Below are 9659 nucleotides of genomic sequence, written 5' to 3'. Positions count from 1 at the left end.
TTTTTTTTTATTAAATAAAATATTTTTTGTCTGATTGCTCTGAAACTACACAGAAAGAGTTAAAAAACAAAATTCCTGCCTCTAAAGGTCAGGAAAAGCAAGGAGCAAACCAACTAGAAGGAAGAAATTTTGATGGGATGAAAAGGTTGGGCAGCTTTAAGAGATATTGGGGAAATACACCTAAAACAAGCTTGGAGCTCACAAGTTACTCAGCTGTAGTGTAATGTGTGTGTAAAATTAGTTTAGAAAACAGCACACATTTGCTAGCACTGCAAGGTCTGGTTCTTCATTTCAGCTCTTTTGCACAAAATCTTGTTTTGAATGATGGCTCCTAATGTTTCTCTTTCCTTTCTCACAGGTGAAGGCTAGTTTGGGGATGTGAGCACAATGAGCGTAAACCAGCCAACTCACACAGGGCCACCTTATGGGCAGCCACAGCCTGGATATGGAGGATACCTGCCGCCTGGTTACGGAGGGCAGCCAATCCCGACCGTTCCCACCTCACAGTATGGTGCTTACAATGGTCCAATGACAGGATATCCGCAGACAGCCCCCCCACAAGGTATCCTTCATTGGTATAAAGGGGGAAATAACCTTTGTTTTTAGATTATTTTTTTAAAAAAGTTTACCCTACTTTTTAACGTTCTGTATGTGCCCCTGAGGTCGTAGCAAGAAAAAAATTCAAAAGTGCATTTAAAACAGTCAGTCTAAGGATTTATGGTAGCACTCTATTCTTCCCGGTTAGACCACACCTAGAGTACTGTGTCCTGTTCTGGGCACTGTAGTTTAAGAAGGATATTAACAAGCTGGAATGTGTGCAGAGGAGGGCAACCATGTTGATAAAGCGTCTGGAAACTCAGCTGTATGAGGAACGCTTGACGGAATTGGGTATGCTTAGCCTAGTAAAGAGGAGACTGAGAGGAGAGATGATTGCCGTTTTCAGATATCTAAAGGGCTGTCTCATGGAAGATGGTGCAAGCTTATTTTCTCCCTCTGCAGAGGGTAGGACTCAAACCAATGGATTCAAGTTATAAGAAAGGAGATTCTGACTAAACATCAGGAAGAACTTTCTGAGAATCAGAGCTGTTTGACAGAAGAATAGACTCCCACGAGAGATGGTGGACTCTCCATAGAGGTTTTTAAGCAGAGGTTTGATGACCAATTGTCATGTATGATTTAGTTGAGATTCCTGCTTTGGACTAGATGACCTTCAGAGTACCTTCCAGCTCTACAATTCTCTGGATGCAGATAAATGTCCTTTGTTCTTCATGATTTAAGAACTTGTGCATACAGTTATATTTCATAAAGCAATGGGAGATGGTTCAGGCGGCAACGCAGTTTCATGGTTATGCATGGGGTTTGGGAGGGCTCCATGCTTTGGTGGTCCACAAGCATTAAAGCAACTGGAAGCCCCTAGCACAAATTTCGCTGCCTAGGAAGTTGTGCTGGATGCTTAGTTGTTAGTCAGCTGGTGTAAAGAAGTGGGCATTAATGGCAGCAGAACTAGCTGAAAGGCCACTTGAAGGAGTAAAGTTTGTGGTGTTAACCTCAGGAAAACTAGCTGCTTTATCATGACTTACAGTCTTGGTATGGGAATGAATATTAGTTCTCTTACCTTTGCACATGGGAATCATAGTGGAGACCATAGAGAGTTGTGTTTATACTAGGCTTTAATGAAGGAAGCTGCTGCAAAGGTAATAATAATAATAATAATTAATAATAATTTATTTAAACCCTGCCCTCCCCAGCCAAGACAGGGCTCAGGGCGGCTAACAACCAATAATAAAAACAAGTTGATTAAAATACAATTTAAAAAGATTAAGATACAACATTAAAACATTAGGGTGCAATCTCTTCATAGGAGGAGAAAGGAAAAAGAAAGAGGGGGAGGGAATCAAACTGATTCCAAGCCAAAGGCCAGGTGGAACAACTCTGTCTTACAGGCCCTGCGGAAAAAAATCAGATCCCACAGGGCCCTGGTCTCATGAGACAGAGCGTTCCACCAGGCCGGAGCCAGTGTTGAGAAGGCCCTGGCTCTGGTTGAGGCTAATCTAACTTCCTTAGGGCCCGGGACCTCTAGGGTGTTGCTATATCTGGACCTTAAGGTCCTCCGTGGGGCATACCAGGCGAGGCAGTCCCGTAGGTACGAGGGTCCTAGGCCGTGAAGGGCTTTAAAGGTCAAAACCAGCACCTTAAATCTGACCCTGTACTCCACCGGGAGCCAGTGCAGCTGGAAAAGCACTGGGTGAATATGCTCCCATGGCAGAGACCCCATGAGGAGCCTCGCTGCAGCATTCTGCACCTGCTGGAGTTTCTAGGACAGCTTCAAGGGCAGCCCCGAGTAGAGTGAATTACAGTAGTCAAGCCTGGAGGTGACCATCGCATGGATCACTGTGGCCAGGTCGGGGCGGGAAAGGTACACGGGCTACATTTAATAGTTCATAGAATCATAGAATCATGTTAAACAGAAAGGTAATGTTGATGTTGCATTCTCAGTTTGAAGGCATGTGTAAAATTGGCAGATATTTGTGGGGGAGCTTCTTGTTTTAGGGTAGCTTACTGGGTGAGCTGCTCAATTTGCTCACCAAGTAGTTCACTCATCAAGCAGAAGGTTCTTCTGTTTGAGGTGAATCTTCTCATTTTTTTTTACTTTGGAACTACTCATCCCTGACGTCTCATGACAGGTAGCAATAAACTATATTGAAAATAAGCAATGATTGCTAAGCAGGAGCAAACTCCAGCATTTGTAGGACTAGCACAATGCATTTTATTTGAAGTTTTCCAAGTCTATTCTTACTGATGCATATATTGTCTTTCTAGGTTACTTTCCTTCAATGGGGTTTCCTTCTAAGGGCTCTCCTGTCTCTCTTGATTCTGATGCTTCTTTTACTCCCAACTTCATAGGTAAATGCTTTCCTTTCCATGCACTGTCTCTTATGAGAAAAGACTGTTTCAGATGCATTTCCTTCTGAAACATTACTCTTGTTTCATCTGAAAGCTAAGCCATGTAATTATTAGAATGTGTGGAGCTGTGATGCCTTATTACAAGGAATGTGCAGGTCTCTGGGACACAGCGGTGAGATCCAACTAAATTGTACTCAGAGGAGACCTAAATCCATTGATTTCAGTGGGTTTGCTCTTGAGTGTGGCTTCAAGTCTTTTTGTACTCAGGGTAAAGTTTAAAAACAGCATGTACTCCTTACTTCTCGGTGTGCGTATGCTGCAGCAGAGTACATGTTTATGCATCTTTCTTACATGGAAGTGCTGTCACTTTAGCAGATTGATTATTTCTAAAGTAAGGAGGATCATACATACTCTGAGCAGGACTGGTGTTGGATGAAACCCTCTGACTTTTATGTAGCTGTAATCTAGACTACTATTCAAAGGTAAGGGTTGCATCCATTGCTCTGACCAATTTGCCTCTGCCCCTGCCCATCACTAGCATGTAACTGTCAGAAGATTTTGCGTGAGGAAATGAGCCCCTTAGGCTGAAAAACTGGTTTACCGCTTTCATGTCATAGTCGCTCAGCCAAATGGCTTAACTTTTGATGGTTGTGCTTCTCCAATAGAAATTCTTTCTCCTTTTGAGAAGGAAGTGCATTAGATTATATGACTGCTGGTGAGAAGAGAGCAGCAAAGCTTAACTTCCCCATGGCTGTATAAATCTTTATATTAAAGTGCCTTTCTCCTGTACTTTACATTGTTGAAGTAATTTGACAAGGCAGTTAACTTTTATGAGTGGGCCTACTTCTGTTGTTACCCGAATGGTTTCCCTAACAATTCAGAAAGGATACTAGGCATATGTTGTAGTAGTCCATTGGTAAACCCATATTGCCCAAAGGAGAGGAAGCTGAAACAGAGAAAGTGACGAGTGATAACTCTTGTTACTGTAAACTGCAAATTTGAGTGGACTTGGCAGAACCTCAATAGATGCTTAGAATGTTACTAGGGGAAGTGAGAAAATAGAATGCAAATCAAATGAAGTTTTGGTACCTCTTTCTCTTGTATACAAGCAAGCAGAGCATCAGTTCCAAATCGCATGCATGTGCACACAGTGATGCATCCCCTCCCCTCCCCATATCTACTGCCTTCTAATCCTTTGGTCTGTCAACTCCAGTGACAACCATTTTTTCTTCTGAGAGGCAGATGCCACCAGAGAATCCTGAAAGATGTGTGTTAACAATATTTGTCTTAGAGGAGTGACTGGCTAATTAAAATCTCACATATTTAGCAAAACATGGTGAATACTCAAATGAACCAGTAAAAGGCAGTCTTTCTTTAAAAAAACAACATTTTATTTGCCCAGAGATATAAGAACAAAGTAGTTGCACTTACAAGACACCTGCCTTTCAGCTAAAAATATTTCAATTGATGATATAATCCTGCCATTCTTATGTCAGAATTTTCCTGAACTTTGGCCAGATAATACATTATCTGTGGCAAAATTCCTAATTTGTGCAACAAATTGTCTTTGTTTTATAGTATTATTTTTCAGGCCTTTTAATGATAAAAAGCTGGAAAAGCTGTACACCTTAACTCTAAATCAGCTCCCATATTTTGGTAATAGTTCTAATATTTCCAGTAAGACTTGTTAGAGAAGATTCTCATGCAAATAAAGATTGTACATGGCTTGTCGAAAAAGAAAAATGTTATAAGTAATTTGACAAATCCTTGTCTGTTCCTATCGTCCACAATAGTGACTTTTCTTGGGATCTGAGATGCTCTTTAAAGCAAAAAAAAAAAAAAAAAAAAAGCTAGGAACAGCAAGCCTTATTTTTAATAGCATATTTACATGCTTCTATTACTTTTCTGTCTTTGCTGTTGAAAATCTTGATAGCTTTCTGTTCTTCCTTGTATGCATTTGCTTCCTGTTTATCTCACGAGAGATCATGCCTAGTATATTTTAAGTATCTTCATAAGTGGGTCCCCGCTTATTTACTTGTACATGACTGACATGCAGTTCAATATTTCTAGGTTCCCTGAGAGCTCCCACTACTTCTGGAGCACCTGCTTCAGCATCTGGCACATTAGTTCCTCCTGGGCAGCCGGCCTATAGTCAGTTTGGACAAGGAGATGTACGCAATGGGATTCCTGCATCTACAGCTCCATTGCAAAGGTAATTAGGACAACAGTCGTCAGACTCTAAGCCTGTCAGTACAGGCAGCAACCATTTTGCAGTCAGATGCTTGATCACACACACACTTGTCGCTGCCAACCTGGAAGTGGCCCGAAAATGGGGCGTGGGAGGGCTTATGCGCATTCCACCAACGCATGTGGGTTTCAGGAATGGAACCCCCATGCAGAATGGTTTCCGTTTGTATCAAATTTTGGGGGACAGAGCCACTCCCTGTAGGGCAAAATGGTGTGTTTTTGGTTTGTTACGTAGAGAAGTTGTTGGGCTGACTTCTTACAGCTACTAAATGTGGTGGTAATTTTCTATAAGCACACTTAATTGGATATACTTCATTTATTTGTAATGCACCAGAATGCTCTTCTCAAGACAGTTAGCAATTAGTATTATAGTAAAGCTTTAGAACAAAGGTGAGCAGTACGTCGTGTCTCAGTCAAGCAGTCTACCCACAGCTGAATTTGTGGTTAGGCAACAGGGACAATACATAGTTCACCACCACACCTAATTCATCCATGTTGAGTGAGCAAGTTACTCATCATCTGGGTAATCAGGCTGCTGCTTGCGCAATTGGGCTGTGCCTTTCTCCCTTCTGCAGAGCAGGAGCTCTGCTTCCACTGCTTTTGCAAAATAGTACGTCTTTGATAGCTACTGTGTAGGCATAAGCTTGCACATAACTTTCTTATTTAATGTAATATTTAATTTATTATTTTATTTAATATTTATACACACACGTAACCAAAATACACCATCACAGTGAAAATCATGAAAAACTAGAAGGAAAAATAGATCAAAAATTAAGTGGGAAGACCGTGAACCCATTAACCACAGGTTGCAAGTTCATATTTTACTTTGAAACAAAGCAACCACATTTTGAGTGGTCACAGGCTTTAGGAGTAGGGGAGCGGCAGCATTGGCACTAGTGCAGAACCCCAGAGCTGCCTCTGCAAGCCACTTACCCACCCTTGTCTGGTTTCCTAAGAACAGAGATTGCAACCTATCATCCCAGGCAATAAATGCAACAGAGGGTTGTGAAGCCAACAGATGATGAACTGGACAGTTTCTCCTTTGCTTTTCATCTTAGATTAGGAAAGTTGAAGTGCCTGAATGTCTGTTGCTTTGATTGATTGGTGTGCTGCAAAGGGGTTTTAGAACCTTCCCATTCTGAAAACTGCAGAGCCACTGGGAAGATCTTCTTCATCACCACTGTCTCATCATCATTAATAATAATAATAATAATAAAAATAATACATGAGTGGCTCATGTAACAAAGGACTGTCTTTATTCTGCTTCCTTTTCTTAGACCTCCTGCTTCTCAACAGTTCATGCCTGGAACAACGCCCACATCTGCTACCCAGTCAGCTGCTTTCCAGTCATATGGGCCACCTCCAACGAGCACACAGCAGCTGACCAATCATATGGCAGGAATGCATATAGGTGGTGCATCGACCTCTGTTCCCTCTCCAGGTGTACTGGGCTATGGTGAGTAACCAGAACGTTTGAATGCTGCTTGCTCGCATAGACTAATTTGGAGTTCCCTTGAGAAGGATCCTCCAGACTGCTATGGGTACAATTACTTCTCTCTTTTGCAAGTTCTATAAAATGCAATAAAGCAGGTCCCTGTGTTGCAGCGATTGCATGCTGTCACAACAACTCTTAATTGGAACTCAAGTAGTATAATATGTAAAATGGTTCCGAGATATTAAGCAAGGAAAAAGGACCAACTAAATTAACTAAGGTTGATAATCCAGCGTAGGTCATACTCGCAGTAGATCCACTAAAACTATTGATTTAAGTGGGGCTACTCAGAGTATTGAGATACCAGCCAAAGTAATCTGGGGTATTCATATTAAAAGAATCTCTGAGAACTGCAGAGACAGCCAATTTAAATGCACATAGAGTTTGTTATGTTTGGCCTTTATTTCAGCTCCACTAAAGATAACAACAACAACAATTGTAGTAGTAGTAGTAGTAGCAGTAGTTAAAAAAAAAAAAGGATACCGTCATTCATCCAAAGAACGCAGGGCAAAATTCAAGTGGGAAGTTCAGCTTCATCATGCTCTCACTTCCATTCCATTCTTAAAACTGAATGTTTTGATAAGTAGCTCTTTACAATGGTTTTCTTACCATAGGATATCATAAGGTCCGGTGACGAATACCAAGTATTGGTATGGTAATCATGAAAGTGAATGGTAAAACCTGCTTGTTAATACGCACCTCCATTTCTGTTTTCTCTCTCTCTCTCTCTCTCCACCTTCAAATAACTTTGTATCCAGGGTGAGGGGCTAGTTTACTAAAACACCTTATGTACACTGGGAGAAGAACAACATTTTTATAAAGCAAGATGTGACCATAATTAACTTCTTCTCCTCAGGTCCGCCAACATCAGTTCCTCCTGCCTCAGGAAGTTTTACTTCGAGTGGATCTGGGCAGTATGTGCCCTATTCAAACCAAGGACCGCCACCTCCTGCTGTGCCCCATGGATTGCCTCCTACCACCATGTCTCAGGGTCTTCCTATGGCACAGCCTGCTATGTCTGGTCCTCCATCAGCCCTGAACCTCTCACATCAAGCTCCTGGGTTTGCCCCGCCGCCTTCATCTTCTGGGGTCGGTGCTTCCAATTACCCTCCTGCTGCAGGAGTTTCAAGGCCTCCCCCGATGCAGGGGGCATCATTACCGGGACAAGCAGCTACTGGGCCACTCACGTCCCAGCCAAACCATGTGACCTCACCACCACCTCAGCCAGCTATGACTGGGCCACCCCTTGGACCACCAATGGCAGGCATGCAAGGACCACCTCCCAGCCATCCTTCCCAACCAGGATATGCACCGCAGCAGAATGGTATGTTCAGTACACTGCTAAGGAATAAAAGTCAATTGAGTTTTAACACTTGTTATAACACTTGTCTGTGCTAAATTGTAGTGAGGTCTTTAAAATACATTGAATTCAATGGAAATTAGCAACTTGCAGATAACTGAACCTTGGTAGCTGTGTTTCCTCGGGAAGTCATTCCTATTAGGATGTAAAGCAGTTGTAGCCAACAGGCTGTCCTCCAGATATTGGACTACAACCAGCCATGCTGGTTGGGGCTGATGGGAGTTGGAGTTGATCTAATGGACATCACATTCTCTACCCTTGATGTACAGGGTGGTTCTGATGGCTGTTATTGCATCAAGTTTTTTTTCTGTAGTTGTTTAAACAAATACATTTTTCCTGTGGATTTTAAAACCTAAATATAAAGGTGGGGATTGGCTTGTTAATCAGCTACTGTTTTTTCCTACAATCCTCTGATGGAGACTTCCAAAATTGAGTTTCCTTTGCTTCTCTTTGGGGAGGTCTTTTTATCTTTTGGCAGGTCCTTTTTTCTCTATACTCAGAATCATGCTGTTTTTGGATTACTTAGTGTACAGAACTGGATTGTTAAGTCTTGTGGCTACCAAACACACCTAGTTCTGTGTATGAAACTTCTGAAGAAGGAATGCAGAATCTGCCAGCAGAGATGCAATATGCGCAATAGGTTGGAGCTAGAGAAACTGCCATAGCATTGCTCCTGTTGAAATCACTGAGACTTAAGTTAGCCACGGCTAACTTATTCCTTTAGTTTCAGAGAGGCTAAAGTGGGACTAAGTTTCTCTGGATTCCAACCCTTTTCATTCTACTTGCATAGTTGTTTCACCATGGAGTTATTTGGAATGCATTAGGATAGAGCAGTGTAAGGCACTGGAACAGAAACTACTGAGGAAAGGGGTGCCTTTTCAAGCTGGTTTTCCTTACTGAACATTACAGTTTTGAAAATCTGTCTGCAGGTATGTTTTATCAGTCATCTTAAAATTGGTTTCATTCTTAGTCATATAACTAAATCATAATTTGAATTTTTGAATTTTTTAAAAAAATTATTTCTTGATAAATGATACAGAAAATAAAAGTAAAATAAACAAATACTGATATAAAATCGACCAAAACAAAACAAAACATATATATGTCCTACACTACAAACATAAACCCTACACCCCCCCATGACTTCCCTCCACCACGACTCGACTTCTTTTGGTTCAAATTTGAATATTGTCATTGCATTCTTTAGGTACAGTGGTGCCTCGCAAGACGAAATTAATCCGTTCCGCAAGTCTCTTCGTCTAGCGGTTTTTTCGTCTTGCGAAGCAACCCTATTAGCAGATTAGCGCTATTAGCGGTTTAGCGGCTATTAAAGGCTTAGCGGATTAGCGGTTTAGCGGCTTAGAAAGGGGGGGGAGCAAAAAAAAATCGGAACACTCGCCCATAGGGAAAATTGTCTTGCGAAGCAGCTCAAAAATGGAAAACCCTTTCGTCTAGCGGGTTTTCCGTCTTGCGAGGCATTCGTCTTGCGGGGCACCACTGTAATACATCTTATATCCATTTCTGATTTATATTCTCGCTTATACTTTACATACTTAATCCATGCATATCAACGTATTCTTTTTAGAGCAGTGTTTTTCCATATACTCCTCGAAACATTGCCATTCTAATCTTAATATTTGATTTGTCCGGAGC

The 9659-nt window shown here is 41.6% G+C and overlaps 1 protein-coding gene across 3 annotated transcripts in view; it reads left to right on the top strand.

The window, feature by feature from the left end:
• Positions 1-330: 330 nt before the first annotated feature.
• Positions 331-9659, top strand: part of SEC24C (SEC24 homolog C, COPII coat complex component) — a 35961-nt gene continuing 26632 nt past the window's right edge. For 2 of the 3 annotated variants that reach the window (XM_081191569.1, XM_081191568.1), the window contains exons 1-5: positions 331-562; positions 2821-2904; positions 4975-5116; positions 6432-6610; positions 7503-7970. In XM_081191569.1, coding sequence (XP_081047695.1) covers positions 388-562; positions 2821-2904; positions 4975-5116; positions 6432-6610; positions 7503-7970 — 1048 coding nt within the window. In that variant the 5' untranslated portion in view covers positions 331-387. The remainder of the gene's footprint in view (positions 563-2820; positions 2905-4974; positions 5117-6431; positions 6611-7502; positions 7971-9659) is intronic. The other variant, XM_081191570.1, reaches the window with a different exon arrangement.

This window comes from Podarcis bocagei (genome assembly GCF_964188305.1).
Source record: "Podarcis bocagei genome assembly, chromosome: 4".
NCBI classification, from domain to species: Eukaryota; Metazoa; Chordata; class Lepidosauria; order Squamata; family Lacertidae; genus Podarcis; species Podarcis bocagei.
The sequence above is the reverse complement of the archived record's forward strand: the minus strand, read 5'-3'. Positions and strand labels throughout refer to the sequence as shown.